Source organism: Neolamprologus brichardi, chromosome 7 (genome assembly GCF_056152115.1).
Source record: "Neolamprologus brichardi isolate AB-2024 chromosome 7, ASM5615211v1, whole genome shotgun sequence".
Classification (NCBI taxonomy): Eukaryota; Metazoa; Chordata; class Actinopteri; order Cichliformes; family Cichlidae; genus Neolamprologus; species Neolamprologus brichardi.
The window spans coordinates 60,866,208-60,885,998 of NC_142110.1; the positions used below are offsets into that span (position 1 = coordinate 60,866,208).

General features: G+C 42.1%; 1 protein-coding gene across 4 annotated transcripts in view; it reads right to left on the bottom strand.

The window, feature by feature from the left end:
* sptan1 (spectrin alpha, non-erythrocytic 1) overlaps positions 1-19,533 on the bottom strand; it is a 35,574-nt gene extending 16,041 nt beyond the window's left edge. For 2 of the 4 annotated variants that reach the window (XM_087844023.1, XM_087844022.1), the window contains exons 1-26: positions 19,472-19,533; positions 13,037-13,276; positions 12,824-12,949; positions 12,061-12,201; positions 8,788-9,068; positions 8,537-8,681; positions 8,283-8,437; positions 7,666-7,801; positions 7,413-7,514; positions 7,181-7,318; positions 6,987-7,097; positions 6,784-6,861; positions 6,534-6,689; positions 6,184-6,388; positions 4,929-5,110; positions 4,604-4,847; positions 4,318-4,440; positions 3,970-4,187; positions 3,572-3,664; positions 3,341-3,475; positions 2,993-3,141; positions 2,713-2,769; positions 1,231-1,429; positions 617-721; positions 490-522; positions 349-384 (exon numbers count right to left, since the gene is read on the bottom strand). In XM_087844023.1, coding sequence (XP_087700149.1) covers positions 349-384; positions 490-522; positions 617-721; positions 1,231-1,429; positions 2,713-2,769; positions 2,993-3,141; positions 3,341-3,475; positions 3,572-3,664; positions 3,970-4,187; positions 4,318-4,440; positions 4,604-4,847; positions 4,929-5,110; positions 6,184-6,388; positions 6,534-6,689; positions 6,784-6,861; positions 6,987-7,097; positions 7,181-7,318; positions 7,413-7,514; positions 7,666-7,801; positions 8,283-8,437; positions 8,537-8,681; positions 8,788-9,068; positions 12,061-12,201; positions 12,824-12,949; positions 13,037-13,276; positions 19,472-19,501 — 3,618 coding nt within the window. In that variant the 5' untranslated portion in view covers positions 19,502-19,533. The remainder of the gene's footprint in view (positions 1-348; positions 385-489; positions 523-616; positions 722-1,230; positions 1,430-2,712; positions 2,770-2,992; positions 3,142-3,340; positions 3,476-3,571; positions 3,665-3,969; positions 4,188-4,317; positions 4,441-4,603; positions 4,848-4,928; positions 5,111-6,183; positions 6,389-6,533; positions 6,690-6,783; positions 6,862-6,986; positions 7,098-7,180; positions 7,319-7,412; positions 7,515-7,665; positions 7,802-8,282; positions 8,438-8,536; positions 8,682-8,787; positions 9,069-12,060; positions 12,202-12,823; positions 12,950-13,036; positions 13,277-19,471) is intronic. The other 2 variants (XM_087844025.1, XM_087844024.1) reach the window with 1 other exon arrangement.
* Positions 19,534-19,791: the final 258 nt, after the last annotated feature.

The window sequence follows — 19,791 nt, forward strand, 5'->3', positions numbered from 1 at the left end:
GGCTGGAGGAGAATGCATCTGTTTTTGTTACAATCGAGACATCCCGAGACATGAAAACCGCTACAAAGGATCTTAGGAATAAATTACAAGTTTCCAGTTGTCTCATCAATGTCTAATCATATTCTACAAAGTCATGAGTCATCATGCCCCATGTTAGTAAAATGTAATTCTGGGCATGATTGCAGGAAACAGGTACACAAGTATCAAACACTGAGCAGTCATGCACGGTTACAGTATCAAATTAAGACTGACTAGCTGCCAAGTATTTTCAGGTGATGCATGTTCTTTACAAGATCATCTGAAGGTTTGAGGATGTCTTGAGGTAAATTACTGTTAGTTAGAGCTTACCTTCCATGGAGATGCAGTCTTAGAATCCGCTTCATCCTGTTCAACAAATGAGACATACAAGTAAGCACACTGCTATGATATCTAAAAAATGTCTTAATTATTATAGTGGATGCAAATATAAATAACAGAAACTACACCAACCTTGCCAGGAGCAGCACCAAGCAGCTCTTGTTGCTGAAGATGAGAAAAAAAACCCGTTTTTTTAAAGGACAGCTAATTATGGCTCATTTATGTGAAATAACATACGATCCAGAGAGGTAGCACCTACCTGAGCCTGAACCATGGGGGCCTCCTCAGCCATAAGGCCTTCAGACTCCAACTCTGAAGCCACTTTGTTGATATCCCTCAGACGAGACTCATTGGCCTTGAGGTCCTGGAAAGAGAGAAAGAAAAGTGTCATACACTGTCTGTTCAAATTCAAATACATACATAAAAAAGAAGGTTTTCAAAGGACTGCTGCAGTTCTATGTTACACAACTTTTAATTATTTGTGTGTTTCTCACACTGTTGTGGAGGAATTTTTTGCCCACTTTTCTTTATGGTGTTGCTTCAGTTCGCAGGAATTTGCTTCTGCACAACTCTCTGAACATCCGATCACAGCATTTCAGTGGGTTGAGCTCTGAATTTTGACTGGGCCTTGCAACACCTCTAAGGTTTTTTCTTTGTTGTTTGTAGATTTGCTTCTGTGCTCTGGATCACTGTCCTACTGCATGGGCCAAATTTAGTTGTTATATGGTCACTGATTTGTTGTGTTTACAATTCACATACAAGTAAAGACCATATACAAGTAATTCAGATAACTTTAAGTCAATAGTCATGTAGATTTTTTGGGAAAAGGATCAAGCTTAAAAAATAAAACAAACTAAAAACAACAGACATTACCTTCTGGAAGTCATCAAACTTCTTCTGTAGAACCTCAACCTGCTCCAGATCAGAGCCCATCTCCTCATTAGTGAGGGTGCTCTCCTTCTCATGAATCCACTGCTGGAGCTCGTTGGCTTCACGGAATAACATAAACTTCTTGCAGCTTTTCTCAAGCATGTCCTTGCGCTTCTCCCCCAACTCTAACAGAGTGCCATATCTTGGAAAAAAGAACATTAAAGAATGAATGTAAGTGAAGCACTAGAAAAAAAAAACAAAAAACCCCCCCAAACTAATTAAAAAAAAAAGTGAAATAAAATTTAAAAAGTGGGTGGACACTGACATGCTTTGTGTTTGGAGTCTGTAGACATGGGACATGAGAAGGAAGCCTTGCATGGTATGGCTGACAGAAATTTATTATCATAATTGATGAGTAGTGTAGTAATGAAGGGGTCCCATTCTCCACAACGTTTTACTCTTGTGTCAGGAAACATCCACACATATTGCTCTCTGGTCTCCATGACATTTTATAGATTCATTGAATAATCTAATAAAACCAGTACCTGGGGGCAGGCATCATCCTGATGATGGGGAGTGTTTAAGGACCAAAGCATCTAGAAAATCTTGATAAAAAGAGGGGGGGGGGGAGCCTCTCCCAGCTACCATGGGATGAGAGGCAGAACACACCTTGGACAGGTTGCCACTTTCATGCAGGGCTAAGAAGTGTTTAGAGTATTCAACAACACCACTACAATGATAATAAGATGAGATGTGTTAGCTTAGCAGGGAAGTTTAGCAAGCATTACATTGGAAATTCGTAATGTCAGGGAAAAAGCTTAATTGGTCACAGTCAGACTAATTTTTTTCTTTTAATCATTTATCCTTCTTTACTTATTTATTTTCTACCAATCTAAAAGTAAAGAAGCACATTTAGTGTTGAATTTAAAGGCATCATAAAGAACATGGTTAAAATAATGTGTGGTCATTTTTCCTGAGAGCTGTGTTTGCTTTGTTAGATTTTTAATAAGGCTCTGGGATGTTGCTGTAAAATAAAAGTAGTGACATAAATACTGTATGCTCCTTTTAATAACTTTTCATCCACTGCCAGCAAGGCACCCAGCCTCTGGGGTTACAGCTGTAGTAACGTTGTCCCAAACTAAACCCCGACACATCGACAAGCCAGTTTGTTTCTGTTAATTTATATGTCACACAAATTTCAAATAATTTGTGAATATTTCACTGATTCATTGAGACACCTAAGAACCAATCAAATCCCAGTGTGTGTAGGGCAGAACATAAACTGACATCCCTATAGGGTAACCTGGGATAAGAAGGATGTAACAGATGTGCATCAGAAGCTGCTTCTATCCTGGACTGAATAGAGGCCAGGGGTGAAATACACACAGTGTCACACAACATAGTATTTGGGGTGGGTGATGGATGATATCTATTATAGGTATCACGACCACAAGTACACGCAGAGGGGCACTGGTTCCTACTCACAGCTCTTCCACCTGCTTCATGCGCACAGACACGCTGCAGGCCTCCTTGGTGACAAGCCTGCACAGCGGCAAGGCAAGGCGAAAGCACAGCAAGAAAAGATTAAGTAGTTAAATACAGAGATAGGACAGCAGAGGAAACAGGACAAGGGGCCAGGAGCAAGGTAATTAGTGTTAAACAAATGGATGGAAGTAAAGAAAGACTAAAGTGCAGAGCAGACAGGTTAAAGTGGATTAGTGGACCCGATTCTGAAACAGAAGAGTTCAGGCTGTGGGTTTCTTACTGATTTTCAATCTGGTCTTGGCGAAGTGCAATGCTGCCATGTTCATCCAGCAGGTTCTCCCTGGATGAGGATTGGGTGGGGTCGAGCTTCTTCACATAAGCAGCAGGAACGAAGCCCTGGCGATCATTCACCTCCACTTTCCACCAGTCCTGCAGCAGGGGAGAGATGAAGTCATTAGTATGTAATGTGGCGGGGTGGACGAGAGTCAGGCAGTAGAGCTGGTCATCTACTAATAGGAAGGTTGGTAGTTTGATCCCTGGCTGATCTGCATGCCAAATCTGCAATATCCTTGACCAAGATACTAAATTATGATATTTACTGATGCTTGACTACTACACAGTGCCGTACCTTGTTAGTGCTGTTGAGGAGAGTGAGAATGTCTCCTTTCTTCATGGTAACTTCACGTGGGCTCTTCTCCTGATAGTCATACAGGGCCAGGACCAGCTCCTTCCCGGTCTCATCATCGGTTGGTGCAACTTGTTGCTGTTTAGTTAAAAGAAACTTGTTACTGATTTGTGTTCTGCGAATAGACAGTGATGCTTCAGGACAGATCAGAATTCAGGGACTTTTTAAACTTACCCTGCAGGACTGGGCCTGCTCCTTCAGGGACTGGATACTGCTGCCGTAAGCGCTCAGGTCAGACATCAGGGCTTCGTGCTTCTTTAGCAGAGCCTGTGGAGAAGAAACAACTCAGCACAACTACATTTCTCACAAAGGGAACTAATTGGAAGCTTTAAGCCCACTTTAACTTTTAATAGAGCAAAAAACCCAAAACTACATCATAAGATTTTAAACTTTAACAGCACAACAATAATTCATTGGTAGTGACAGTTACAGTGGTGTGAAAAGTGTTTGCTCTCTTCCTGATTTCCTATTTCTTTGTATGTTTGCCACACTTAAATGTTTCAGAACATATTTAAATATTAGACAAACACTTTTTCACACCACTGTATATTCTTCTGTTGTAAAATCTGTACCTCAGCTGAGTCCTCGTCTTTGCCATAGTCTGGGCTCCCAACAATGGGTTCCTTTTCCCTCATCCAAGACTCGGCCTCGTTAGCATCGGCAAAGTATTGCTGGGCCTGCAGAGAGTCCTCAAGGTCCTGTCTCCTCTGGGAGGCCTTGGCCTTCAGAGTGTCCCAACGCCCATGCAGCTCAGCCAGCTTAGCCTTCACATCCTCACCAGCAAAGTGACCTGGACACCACACCCATGAAACCTCAGCTGTTTTTTTCCCCCCACTGTTGCAGTGATATTTTACTTGCATTTAAACATCACCATCATCTCACTGAAGATAACAGAGGAATCTTAGGATTTAAATCAATACCTTCCTCCACCATAGCTTCTCCCTTCTGGGTGACAGCCTTAATGCGAGGCTCGTGACCTGTGATTTCAGCCTGCAGAGCCTGGTGCTTCTTCAGCAAGTTCTGGACACCGATCAAGTCTTTGCCTGAGAAAAAACGTCAGAGAAACATTTTATGGAGCTCCAGTGATCTGAAATATGAGGCTCCAATTTAAACTTTATTTCTGAAATGATCACTTTCAATGAGTATATACCTCCAATTACAAACTTTAATTTCTTAGAGCTGCATAGACAATTAGTCTGATTTTACCTCTGTTAGTAGAGGCAGCGATGGGCTCTTTCTCACGGATCCAAGTCTCCTCATCTTCAATATCTCTGAACAGCTGCTGCAGCCTTAGAGAGTCTGACAGCTTCTGCTTGCGTGCAGCCATGGGTTCACGCAGAGCTTCATACCGAACCACCAAAGCCTCTTGCTTCTTGCGGATGTTGTCAGCATCAAAGTGGCCAGCCTCCTGGAACTGGCGGGCCTGGATTGTTATGCCATCAATCCGATCCTGATGGGGACATTTACATTAGTGTCGCATTCACCAAAGCAGTGTATGGGAGCTCCATAATTTGGGCTGAGTGCTTGTTACCTGGTGAGCTGCCACATCAGCCTCCAGCAGTGCATGTTTCTTCTGCAGGTTCTGAACACTTGTCAGGTCTTTTCCATAATCATCTGAAGCCAGGTGGCCCTCCACTTCATACAGCCACAGCTCTATGTCCTCTACATTTCTGTTGAACTGCTGCTGCTGGTTGGCTTCACGCAGCTTGATGCCTTTAAAGAAAAGAAAAAAAGCTCTGACTGTTGTTCTGAATCACCAGGGACAGACTTTTCTTTCATGGTTTTCCAAGTACATTAATGGCCCAGCTATTCAGTTCAATTCATTTTTATTTATACAGTGCTAAATAACTCAAGGTGCTTTACACTGTAAGATAAAGACTCAACAAAGAAAATAAAAAACCCTAACTATTATATGACCCCCTTTGAGGAAGGACTTTGGCGACAGTGGGAAGGAAAAACTAGAACCAATGAACTAGTTCAGATACAGAATGTTTCTCATTTTAGAGATATTGCTCAAACAGAAGAAAGCAGTCCCACATATCTGTTTAATATTCGTAAAAACAACTCCAAGATTCCTCACCGTGTTACTGGAGGCAAAGATAATGCCATTTGGTTAGATACCATATTTCTAAGATTGTCAGGGCCAAGTACAATAACCTGGTCTTTAAAACATTCCTGCACTTTAACTAATTGGTGTATATTTGACTTAATGAACAATTGTATGCTATGTCTTCTGATGATAATGCCTAAGGGAAGCCTGTATAATGTAAATAGAATTGGTCCTAGTACAGAACCCTGTGAACTCCATAATGAGTATTAGTGTGCGAAGAGGACTCTGCACTTACATGAACAAATTGGAGGCTATTAGATAGATATGATTCAAAACATTTGTAATACCTACAGCATGCCCTGAACACTGTAATAAAATATTATGGTCGACAGTATCGAACGCTGCACTGAGGTCTAGCAGGACAAACACAGAGATGAGTCCACTGTCAGAGGCCATAAGAAGATCATTTGTAACCTTCACTAAAGCTGTTTCTGTGCTGTGAGGAGCTCTGAAACCTGACTGATACTCTTCAAATAACCCATTCCTCAGCTAAAGTTGTGGTCAGATGTTTACATTCACTCATCATGAGCAGAAATGTAACAGTAATTGCTTTGAATTGTTCTTTTCCCATGGTAGAATAACTGAATGACTTTTGTCCCTGTGTGGTTTAGAGACACTTTGTCACTGTGCACAGCTCAAATCAAATCTTTATGTTCACTTTTCCTCCAAACTATACCTTTGAGCTCAGTGGCCTCCAGCAGTTTTTTCCACTGAGAGCTGACTTCTTCCATGTGACCAGAAACCTCAGTTGAGGCATAATGCTTTCCATCCAGCAGCTCCTGGCCTGACTTCTGCAGGGCATCGATTCGGCTCTGGTTAGCAGACAGCTCCGCTTCAAAGGCCTGGTGTTTCTGCACCTTGCCCTGCAGGTTGGAGGGGTCCTGTTGACAGGAGAGCAGAGACACAGAATTTCAGCAATGGAGAAAACAGACACAAAAGAAAACATCACAATGCACAAATGAACATCAAAAAAATGGGAGACACAAATATCGGGAGAAGACAATATCAATTTCTTTCACAAATTACCTTGTAAGCCTCATCAGTAGCAGTCTTCATCTTTTCATTGATCCAGCTCTTAAGCTCATCGGAGTCCCTGAAGAACTGCTGGAGGTGGAAGGAGTCCTCCAAGGCAGCACGACGAGACTGAGCACGGTCATGCAGGGCATTGCGGCGGCTGAGTAGCTATAAATGCAACAAGGAGAGAAAACACATTTTCAGAGAAAGCCTATTGTATTTGATTTTATGTCTGATGTGGAAAGCAGACAGCAGTGCTTACAGCATCTCTGCGTGTAGCCACATCCTCTTTGGCATAGTGGTTGTTCTGAATCAGTTTGGTAGCAAATTCATCCAAAGCCTGGAGATGTGCAGCACAAACAGATTAAAGGTTAATTTCAATTTACAATTCTCACACAGTGGCAATAATTCAAGAATAGAAGATGCAATATTCGTCATGTAACTGGGCAAATTTAATAAACTTACAGTGATCTTCTCTTCTTGAGCACTCAGCGACTTCTCAAAATCTTCATGTTTTTTAAGCAGTGCCTCTACACTGTCCAGGGAGTCACCAAGGTCTTCATTCAGGAGGAAAGCCTACGCAAGGAGAATACATGAAAAACTGCCACAGCACATCTTTTTGCTAATAAACACCAAGCTCTCCTGGTGTGGTAACTTACCTCTTGCTTGCTCATCCAGTTGTCAACTTGCTCAGTATCCCTGTAAAAGAGCTGCAGGTCCATGCACTGCTCATACTGCTGCCTGCGAACCTCCCACAACTCCAGCAGAGACTCCTTTTCTGCAGCAAGGACACCAAGCTACACAAAATACACAAAGAAGAGCATTTTAAATGCTAGTATGACACAGATGAAGAGTGGAGAAAATTCTACCTACACGGTGTCTTAATCCTACCTTTTCCTTCACCTCGTCAGAGGCATAGTGTCCTGCACTGAGCAAGGCCTGGCCAGCTTCATCTGTAGTTCTAAAACTGTCCTCGTGAGCGTCAATCTCTCCCTAAAAAAATATAAATAAGAAAGACATGGAAACAGGTTGACTAACACAGGGTGTGAATTATGAGACAAAAGGATTTGACACTTTCTTGAGCCTTTACACTAAGTGCAAAGACACTTTAGGCTGGAGGTCTCTATAGTTTAGAAGATTTTACCTTGTGCTCCTGATGGCGGTCTAACAAGGCCTCAGCTCCAGCCACATCATTGGCCAGTTCATCAGCATTGATCAGAGCCTTCATCTCAGTTACCCAGCTAGTCAGATCCCTAAAGTCAGCAGTGAAACGCTGCAGCCTAAAACAAATCATCAAAAAAGGACAGAATGAGCAAACTTGGTTGGACAAGTGGCTCTTCAACAGGCCTGAGCTCTTGGCAAATATGAACTGAAAATTACTCTGTACAGAAGACCCCACAAAGTCCACAAAGATTCACACAGAAGTCTAAATCAGTTATAAATCCTAGAAAGGTTTATGTGCATATGTGTTTTCATTCCCCGATATAAGTTATATTTTTTGTTGTGTATGTATTTCACTGTGATCATCATTACATCCCAAATATAGACCTGGGTACATTAGTTTGTTGTTGTTGTTCATCAGCGTTAATTCTAAAAACATATCAGGTAAAGTAATTATATATTGTGAACAGTTATCAGCATGTTGTTTAAAACAGAGTAATATGCTCCAACACATGGCCTTTGCATATAACTTTATCTCCTGGCTTCTGTGAAAGGTTGATGAATGATTTGCTTGTTTTACTGCATTTATTGGTATTTTACTGGTAGGAGTCGTTCAGACGGGCACGGCGCTCGGTAGACAGAGTGCGAATCTGTTCCCAGTTGGTGATAAGTTCGTCCTTTTTCAAATGGATCTGCGAAGCGTTCTGTGGATGTGTCTGCTGCAGGTGCTCAGCGTCACCACCCAGAGTTTTGACCTGATTTAAGGAAGGAGAACACAGCAAGTCAGGATATCAAGTTTTTAACTTCCCGTTTACTATATTTGCTAACATAGCGGAGAGCGGCATATGCCCTACCTTATCTTCCAAAGCTGCCAGGTCTCTCTCCAGGCCCTCATGTTTGCGCAGCAGAGCCTGAACACTGGCCAGGTCACGCCCAAAGTCATCAGACCCCATCAGCTGCTCCTTCTCCTTGATCCAGCTGATGGTTTCATCCACATCCCTATTCGAGGTAAACACACAGTCTGTTACTAACGGCAGCATGACAAACAAACAAACACACACACAGTGTAAGGGTTTTCATGTGTTATGGCTATGATGCTGCTTACCTGTTGAAGCGCTGCACCTCAGCAGCTCCAAACAGCTTGCCCTGCCTCTGTTGGGCCAGGCCCTTCAGGCGCTGCCAGGCCGCGTTGACCTCGTCCTGCTTGCGCACGATGAGCTCTGCCTCTGGATGGGATTCCTGGATCAGCTTAGCTGCAAGCTGGTTCACCTCATTCACACGTTCCTCATGGGCAGCCAGATCCGTCTGGAACTCCTCAAACTTCTTCTGCAGGAGCTGCACGTGCTCCAGGTCCTGGCCCAGCTCTTCTGATGTGGCGATGGCCTCCTTTAGGTAAAAGTGGAGAAAGAGAAAGTTAAAAAAAAAAGAGAGAAAGTATGCCTTGGTGCTTTACTATCTGATACAATAAGTCTGGCTTTCGTTATAATTCAAAATAATTGCAACAAATAACAAAAAGCACGACCTCTGTAATCATCAGGTTTGTAAACTCTTTGGAGGATTGCCTGTTTGAGTCAGGTGACAGGTGACTGACCAGATCGACAAATTAGAACTTCTTTTCGTCCTCTCTGGCCCGATGTACCGAGCGGCACAAACAGCTTGGCCAAAAGATGCGATTGCCAATATTAAAAAAAATAAAATGTTTTTCCAAGCTTTCCTAAACCCACTCAAACAGTTTAGTACACCACAAACACAACTAATTTTCTTACCAAAGGATAATCAGGAATCCTAACATACAAGTCTATGTCCACGCTTTTTGGACGTCTTTCTTTTTCCTCACATCATCTCACTGACTGGATTACTTCATATTGCGGGTGTGGAAAAGTGAAGCCTAAATGTAATTTGGGAAAATAATCCCATGCCCTTGGCATAATCCCCTCACACCCCCCAAACACCACTGGGGTACATTTCCTCAGTGAATGCTGGTCAAATTCAGACCACCCGCATGGGCAATTGGGATTTGGTTGCAAAACCTTCTTCCATCACAAGAGGGAGCCAAAGTAATTTCCACTGTGGGCTGCCTGGCTTTGGGCGTTCTCTCAGCAAGAGTAGAGAGATGAGGAGAGTGGGCTGTGAGGGCATTCAAGCGAAGATACCGCTTGCAATTTGCAACCAACCCTTACAGATTTCACAGAGTTATTTCCTCTCATGCAAAATCATGAATCAGCCAGAATACTGCAAGAAGAAATATCTACCTTGCTATAAATATGAGAAATACCTCAGGAGCAGAGCCAATGCAGATTTTACTCAAAGTATTTTCTCGTTCCCAAGAAGGAAGGGGGACTGCGTCTGATACTGGACTAAAGGGCACTGAATCAGCATTTCAGGTCTTACAAGTTCAGGATGCTGACAAATGCCACTCTGCTCTACATGTAGTGCGCCCAGGTGACTGGTTTACATTAATAGACCTGAAGGACCCATATTTTCACATCTCGATTTACCCACTTCACATTAAATTCCTGCAAGTGGTGATTCAGAGCAAAACGCACGAGTACTTGGTCCTGCCATTTGTCTCACTGAGCCCTTGGGTATTCATGAAGCGCACCTAGCAACATGCATAGACGATTAGCTGCTGGGTGGCAGTGGATCACCTGATGGCTCTGGGTTTCACTACAATCTACAAAAAGAGTGTCCTGCTGCCAACTCAGCCCATCTCTTTCATGGTGTGGAGATGTCTCCTATTTAGGCTATGCCAGCAGATGCTGGAATTAATGGCATCTTCACTGGCAGTCATCCCACTAGGCAGACTGCATGTGAGGGGATTTGATTGATGGGTTGCATCACTGAAACTATGCCCAAAGTGCCATGCCTACTACCATATCAGAGTGACAGCACACTGCACTGCAGCACTCTGCCACTGGAGAAATCCTACATTTCTCACTCAGTGGGTGTCACTGGCAGCTGTCACAGCCAGGAAGGTCTTTCCCCTCCAACGAGACCTAGTTTCCCAGGCTAGGGGGGGAAACGTATAACCCCGCCTTGCCCTGTGGGCTAATCTGAGTACGGAAGGACTACCTTAGAGGGTCATAGTCACTATTCATAGTGCTAGGGCCCCCTCCACAATGTCACTGTAATAGAATAAGTTTTTTGTTTTTTGATGCTCTGTAACAGCAAACACCACTTTTCTGCAGGGGCTGTTAGATAAAGGAAAGGCCTTTTCCACAATTAAAGTATCTCTGGCAGACATTTCAGCCTGCCAAAGGAGCTTTACAGAAAGCCGGTGAGGCATTACCACTAGCCTGCCATTTTATGAAAGGGGCACGACAGCTCTACTTTCTCTCTAAACTTCTTGTGTCTATGTAGGATTTAACCTTAGTGCCGGGATGTCATTTGGAGGATTTATGTACGTTCTACTAGAGGGATGGCAACCTCTTGGGTCATCTTTAGGGGTGTCTCTGTAGAGAAAATATTTGCAACAGCAAGCTGGGCTTCACCTTTGATCTTTGCAAGGTTCTACAGGTTGGATATTACTGCACCATCCCTAGCCCACACTGTCTTAAGTCTGGGTCCACATGAGATCTTTTAAGATGGCACTCAGTCATTCAGATAAGCTTAGCTGGCAATACACACTATGCATATCCCCATAGTGAGACACCAAATTAAATGTTTGAAGGAGAACTTGGTGTCTCACCAGATCACACTCTTTGCATATAGCGAGGAAGAGGTGCGCTTATCTTGAATGACGAGTGACGCTGCATCACACCCTTTTATAGGGAGGAGGGTAGCTCCTCCCTGATGCAGGCATCATGATTGTCAGCCAATACTGGCTGGAGTAATGATAGAGAGGCTTCTGAGGACAATGTTGAGAGAGCGTTCTGCATAATGAGACACCTCACTCATGTCATCAAAGAACAGTCGTTACAGAACAGAGTAACATCAAATGTCTTAACATAAAATAGATTTCTGCAGAATCTGACCAAGTGACCAACTTTGACTGATTTTTATTTTTGTGTCTCCTTGTTTTCAACCGAGTTATCAGTTCTGTCACTACTTAGCAAACATAAACTGAGGTAGGTCTATTAGCTGCAATCAACCAACCCACCAATGTTCTGTACTGGCACAAGACGCCACTTAACATGTTCTAAAAACACATGTTTCTTAAATCCAGCCTTTATACATGTATTGTTTCATGTCCACTTTACAGGTCATGTCTAATTTTCTTGCAATGACGACGGCTAAACTGAAATGGTAAACTATGGGAACTGTAATTGTAACTACATCTGCCTTCATCCTCATTCTGTGAAATGGAGAGAAATCCAGTTCATATACTCATGCTCAAGTCTTTCTATGTTTAAAACAAACACAGAGATATGAATCTAACCTTGTCACTAATCCAGTCCAGGGCATCTTCACACTCACGCAGATACTGGACCAGTTTCTGGGCCTGCAACAGACGCATGCCCTTTTCCTTGGTTTTCTCCAGCAGGAGGTCCCACAGGTGATGCAGCTCCTCCAGACGAGTCTAGCGCAAGTGACAAAGGTGGGAAGTGTTAATAAAGTTAGTGACAAGAAATGAGAAAATTATCTTGGATAGATGCTGGAAAACCAAAGAGAAGTCTTTTCCACTGAAGATCGTGGAAGAGCTGATTCATATGAAACACAGTGCATGCGATAAAAAGTACATTTTGAAACTGTTCAGTCACAAATAGGGGAAAGCTGACTCAATCTTTAAGAATTCACAGCACTCAAGAGTCACACCACAGGTCAGCACCTACTTTTATATACTCGGCCATATTGACACTTGTAACTATTGGCCTCTGTTGTGTCCGGTAAGGCGTGTAGGACTGAATCGGATGGAAGGGGTTAATAGTCATCAAGAAGACCTACATTTTATGTGAGTGAAATTCTAATATTTTATTTTTCTCTTATGTTGCACTAATTATCAAGTATCTGTCTCCGTATGTTGCTCCTGTATATTTAGGGACGTAGCTTTCTAATAATAACAACTAATAAATAGTCAGGAAAGCAATGTTTGGTGTCACAGTGGCTACATCCATCATGAACATACATATAACCCCAAAGCCCACCACAGGCATACCTAAATGTCAACACACTGCATATTAGTGTGCATTTTGGCTACTCACTCGAATAGTGTCAGATGCAAAGTGGCCCTCAGTGATCATTAGATTTCCAGTCTTGTCCAGTTTGATGATTGCTTCAGCGTTGGCCTGAACTTCAGCTTCAAAAGCTTGATGTTTCTGCAGCTTGCCCTGTGTATGAAAAACATATATGATACAAGGTGCCCTTCTTACGGTCTAACAGGACTTAAATACATATACATTAAATAACTGACAGACCTGCAGGTTGGAAGGGTCCTTGTAGTTCTCATCAGAGGCAATCTGCAGCTTCTCCTGGATCCACTTCTCCAATTCATCGGCATCACGGCGGAAGAACTGAAAGCGATACGAGTCCTCCAGCTTCTGCCGGCGCACCATCGACAGCTCCTTGAAACGCCGGTAGCGGTCCAGGACCTGCTGCCGACGTTCCTGGATATCTTCAGCTGTCTCCAGCACTTTGGCTCCTGCGGTGTCCATTTTCTGGAAAAGCACCATCAATGACATACGTGCGATTATTTTGCATGCACATTTAAATAACAGCAGAGACAAATCAGCTGTGTATGGAAAAGCGAATGAAACATATCTCAAAATGGAAATTTATTTGGATGAAAAAAATATGTTGCCTACACATCCTATGCACATAATCACATATGGAAAACATAAACTTTAAAGAAAAGAAGGTTAAAATCAATCTTCAGCTTGTCTCGCTGTGTCTGAGTAGGGTTAGATATTTCTTTAAAGACCCCAGTCTTTGCATTTTCCTGTTTACAGTTAAACATTGTTATTTTTCTCACATCCCACTTTACTGCTTTTCTTTGGACTCAAACATGGATACAAAGAGCAAGGCTGCATGCTTTAACTCCCACCCACCCTATCCTGTCTCTAGCTAAGCAACCAAAGGGCTGGCAGCTGAAATACTAAAAATGACAAATGGGGGTGGGGCGGAAATTCCACATGCATGTGAACAGTAACTAGGCTTCACTACACAAAGAGAGCGCAGCAGTCAGCTCATTCCCACTGTGCCCTAGGCCCCATGGTTAAAGTATCCTTGAACTGTGGCCAACATCCAAGTAGGAACGTTACAGCCGACAAAACAGGATACTAATCTATCATTTCCAGCAGCTTAGCTTTAAACAACATATCTGATTAAACTTATTCATAAATTCTTAATCAAAGCAGTAACAAGAAACTAAAAAGTATAAATGGTAAATGGACGGGTTCTTATTTGGTTCTTTAATATTCTAAGTGAGCACTCAGAGCGCTTTAGTTAACTTGCCTCATTCTGCCATTCAGACCCTCTCACACAAGCACTTTTTATGCTTTTTCTATGCAAGTGCTTTCTAACTAACAGCAACACACAATCATACTTGGGTGGATGCATCAGACTTGGGGTTTGTATCTTGTATCAAACCTGTTCTGTCTTCTGAACCGCAGCCACCCCAATGTGAGTTTTAGTAGTTTTATGATTTTATCAAACTGAAACGTGAGCTTTTAGCCTCTCTAATAAGAAACAAAACAGAAACAGGGAGGTATTGATCCGTTTGAATCAACCTCCAAGCACAACAGCTGAGACCAGACTGAGTGAGGGTGAGGGCGGGGCTGTCCATGCTGTTAGATCTGCGTGTTTTTGTTGATGCTGCAGACAGCAACACAAAAACCGATGGATAAATGTGAGACAATTTCCTGGATTCCACTAATTCCCTCTCTGAATGACGTGGGGGTATTAGTGAAGTCAGCAGTCTAGCTGTATTCAGCTTTTAATCAAGAACCAGAGATGGTTTGGTCTCCATAGACGCTAGTATTTCTCCAGATAAGCAAGCATCCCAGGGGCTCCACACATGCAAAAACTCACAAAAATCTAGTCCAACAGTGTACTGTAAGCCGATTACGACCATCAACCCACTGCCTGACACAAAGTGATCTCCAGCTTGCACCCCTCCCCCTCTCCTAACTCACCCCATATCAGAGGGCCTAAATCATTTCAAGGATTTAACTGGACTCAGCCTCATTCTGCACAGTCATGCTGGCTGCTATATGACTGTGAATCTCTGTCTCCATCACCTAAGAACCAACATGACATTCTCAAGTCACTGACAAAGGTAACAGTAACAGAACTATTCATCTCACTTGTCTTATTCTTCTCTGGGTTTGCAAGCTTCAACTAATGCACACTGTTTACTCCTTTCTTGAAAAAAGGTAAATACACTATATTCAGACAGCACTGTGCTTCACAATATAAGCGCAGCCTCTACTGCTACTGCTTTAACCTGATAAAATCTTAGACGTCACTTTATGTTCTAATTCCTTTAAAGCTGAAATTAATCCCTAAATCATTATTTTCATACTGCAAATTTTGCTGGTCTGACCTCATAAATGCAATGGCCCAGCAAATTTGTACAACCATTATATCCCTCTAATGTAATATAAGGATGACTAGTCTTAAGGGGACTGGATACATTATAATCTGTCAGATAATGGGTATAAATACTTAGACGTTTCAGTAAAAGTCTGACTGGAATTTAATATGTGAGTGTGAGCGAGTGTGAAGAACATTAGTGTGAAAGCAGGTCAATAACAGGCCTGTGACGCCTTAAACACAAGACTGCATCTGCTGATAGCACTCCCTCCCCTCCTCTATCACTAGATAACAGCTTTCTCTCTTTTAGCCTCACTGCTGACAGTCAGGGAAAGGGGGTGGCCACAACCGTGTTAGCATGCCAGCTATATCCCACAGATGGTTGTAGTCATGTGACACTTGCTTCTATCTTCAAGACACATTCAGAATTTTATACTGGGCAGGAATGACAAAACTTTGAACAACCAGTTGCATAATACTGTGGAAGTCAGCAGCATTCCAAAGTCCAAGTATCTACTTTAAAGTGGACATGAAACACTTCATCTATAAAAGCTAATTTACACCATGGAGCCATGCTCGCAACAACTGACATAGATTTAACACTGTGAAGCTGGCTTTAAGAAATAAGTGTGTAAAGTTAAATTTTTAAAAACAGAACCAATAACTCTGGGAAAATAAGGACACTAAAACCAAATCTTTGTTTTGTACCGTCCCTGGGTGCAATGAGTTTTATGTTACGAAACCTAGGATATACTACTAACATTCACTCTCCATCTCTTAAGCAGTCAGTGGTTCTTAGGCTACGTTCACACTGCAGGTCTTAATGCTCGATTCCGATTTTTTGATCAAATCCGATTTTTTGTCTGCGTGTTCACACTACAAATAAAATGCGACAGCAAACGCGCTCTAGTGTGAACGCTCAATGCGGCCCGCATGCGCAAAAGAAGACGTCATACACAACGCGCTCTGTTTAGACCCAGAGCAAACAGTATTGTTTGACTGATGGCCCTTAATATAAAGACTTCGGACTTTACGTTTCCCAATTTTTGCTTTAAGTTGTTTTGTTATTTACATAATAATGTAAATAACCTAATAATGATCCTTATTGCTGTTTTAGAGAGGAGCGGTGCTTCAAAGGATAGTTGCAGATTTCTGTCAGAATCTGCAGATTATACAGTACAAATAAAATGTTCACGCTGTCTTCCCAACAGTTTTACTGACATCTACACTGGATGGCCAGGAAGCGTTCGCGATGTCTTCTCCGGCGCTGATAATTAGCGTCTGTCTTGTGTCAGTGACGTAAAAGACGGATTTAATGCGACTTGACCATTCACACAGCAGTCACTTCCTAAAACATCGGATATGTATCGGATTCAGTACCACATACGAAAGTGACCCAGATCGGATTTGAAAATATCGGATTTGTGCCGTTCACACTGTCATACCATGATCGGATATGGGTCGCATAGGGTCAAAAAAATCGGATTTGATGCACTGTTGTTTTTCTAGCTCGACCGAAACATGAGAGTCCATCTGTTAGCTGTAATGTTCGGGTTTGTAAAGCACTTTAAATGAGGACAGTGCTGAGGAGAGACACTCTCCTCCTTTATACTCCCTTTTCCCCCCTGAGTTACTGGTTCTGTTTTAGTTAGCTAACATAAACCAAAACACAGTCTAGTGACCCCAACCAACCAACTCGGTGATGTAAAGTTCTGTACTGACACAAGATGGTGCTAAACATGTTTTAAAAACTAACTTTAGGCACTTATTTCTTAGCTCCAGCTTCATAGACAGTTTAAATCTATATCAGCTTTTGAAAGCAGGGCTCCATGGTGTAAAATAGCCTCTATACATTTAAAGTTTCAGGTTCACTTTAACGCAGAAATACCCAAATTATCTCAATTTAGCGATTCTTCATTTCAATTTTATTTATATAGTGCCAAATTACAACAACAGTTGCCTCAACTATGAATATATTTGAAAACGTTCTAAAAAATGTAATGTTGGGTTCACTGACAGATTTTTAGATTCCAGCTGATTCTAAGTGTTGAGAGAAAACTTGCTTTGTCAGGTGATGAAACACTAAAGTGTGTGGGTGGATGGAGGACAATGGATATCGACCCTGAAATAGCTAGTATAATCAGGCAGCTCAGGAAGCAAACTGTGATGCCAACTTATCAGAAGGTGAGTGGTTCAATCCCCGGCACCTCTAAATCACATGTCAATGTGTCACTGGGAGAGATGCTAAACCTCAACATGAACCCACTGTATCCACTGGCGTGTGTAGGTAAAAAGCATTTAAGTGCTGTACCAATTTTTGCATATGAATGTGGCTTGTAGACTAAAACACCTTTTGAGTGCTCAGTAAGGATAGAAAAGTGCTTGTAAGTACCTGCATGAATTTTTTATTGTATGGTCTCTAACGCTGTCTATGCTTCCCTTTCTGTAGAATCAAAGCCATTAAAGTAAAGCCATTAAGATATAAAAATGTAAGAAGGTATTCCATGTCATAAACACAGCTCTAACATGTGTAACACGCCAAACAACTTGGAGATTGGTGCAGTGCAATACAATCACAAATCAATAAACAGGGACTTTTTTTGCTTCTATTTAAGCTTAACTGAAAAGATTTGCTGCTAGCATTCCCCAACAGCAAACATGAAAATATGGTCACATTTCAGAAACAACATGCCATTGTATAAAAACCCATTACTACGCCATGGTTATGCTAACAAAAACACAGCTATTAAGCCTCATTAAACAAAGTGTTTAATGCCAACTTAGATTCTCTGCAGTAGCAGTAGCAAACAGGGTCACAGGAGGTGAATATCAAGACAAGGACAAACCACACAGGATCAACTCTATCAAGTACATGTCTCAGATTAAGAGTGCACTGAGCTTTCCTAAACACTGGGTTTATATCGGAGACGTCCACAGAGCAGCGGATGAAGTCATTCACTCAGCAACACGCAATCACTTCGGTGAAACGTGTTTTGAATAGGGGTCACGTCTCATGAGCCGAGGCAGGCCTTTTTCCCTACTGAGGAATAGTGGAGGATGAAGGTGATTGTATAAAGGGAGTTATCCTGCAATCCAGCACGTTTGTGGCCTTCTCTTAATCACTAACAAATGTTACAGTATTTGGATTTTCAATAATTTCTGTTATATACAGTGCTACAGTTTTGTCAGTGTCATATACACCCAAGCCTTTACAAGTAAAAATCCTCACCTCATTATGCTCAGACTGTTTCTCTACTCTTCGATCTCTGTGACATCACTGAGAAAATCGAATATGTTTATCTCGAACACACTCAAATGATAGTCTGATACTGACGAAGACGCACAGACAATTGGGAGACACATCTTAAACATAGTGTGGCCCTCAGGGGAGATGAGGTAAGCTGTTTAAGGATACACTGAAGGGAAGCAATATTATTTTGAATACTGTAAATTGCTTGTAGCTACTTCAGTAGACTCCAGGAAAAGACATATTATCCATGGATTAGCCCCTTTAGCAAATATTAAATCTATGTCTGACATCAAAATTATATGGCTAACTTTATATAATACATTAAATAGAACTGAAGGTAAAAAAAAATGTGCAAACCAGCACTAATCAAAGCATTAGCCCTGAAAAAAAAAAGTTATCTGACAGGCACGAGAGAGGAGTAAGCCAACAAATCTAAGAGTTTTCTCAAAGACTGAACAGCCAGACTTTGAAGGGCATTTGTTAGGTTAACAGAGAACATTTTTAAACGTTAATATCAGACTTCATGTGCATGCAAAGAATTTCACAGCAACACAAGACATGCAATAAAGAAACCTATTATCCCATAGTGTCTCCATGAGAACAGGCTCAGTTGAAATCCAGACCAGATCAGAAAACTGCAAAACCAAAGCAATACACACACCAGATATGTCAAGTCTGGTTCCTCAGGTTCTCTTGTATCTTGAAAGAGCAGAGGCTACATCTGTGGCAAAGTCATAGCCTGCAGCAGCATCTATAGACTTTACTGTACCCCTTAAAAGTCTGATACTGACGAAAAAAAAAAAGAATTGTCTCATCTACTCCACAGACAGACGCATTGCACCTGCAATGACTATGCTGTACAAGAGAGTAAGCCAAGATGTAGCCCTGCCCATGCGTCTCACTCTCTCCCTCTGCTCGGTACCTCCTCCCATCCCTTTACTCAGCAAAATAACATCCCAGCTGCCCTACGCTTTTCTCGAATCTTCTTTCTTAAAGAAACCAAAACACAAAGTGCAGCACACTAACAACACACGGAGCCACACAGTGCTTACACAGACACAATCATTACCTTGAGTTTGGGTTTATCAATTGTCGACATGTTGCAGATCTGTATAGGGTGGCTACAGTACATGCCATCGATCCAGCAGTCATTAAAAAGCCATCAAAGGGGAGGAGTGGCAAAAAGAGGGCGCTTTCAGGAAGTTCATCAGATAATGCTTAAAGTACATCACTATACATTTGAGACTGAATAACTGGGTGTTAGGATGAGCGGAAAGTTCATGCAGCAGAAAGAAAATTAGTAGACTTGCTATGGTGCTTCTGCAGGCAGACCTGATAGGCCTGGAAACAGGGGGCCTAGATTCTATTTAGGTCATAGTCACAGTGTAG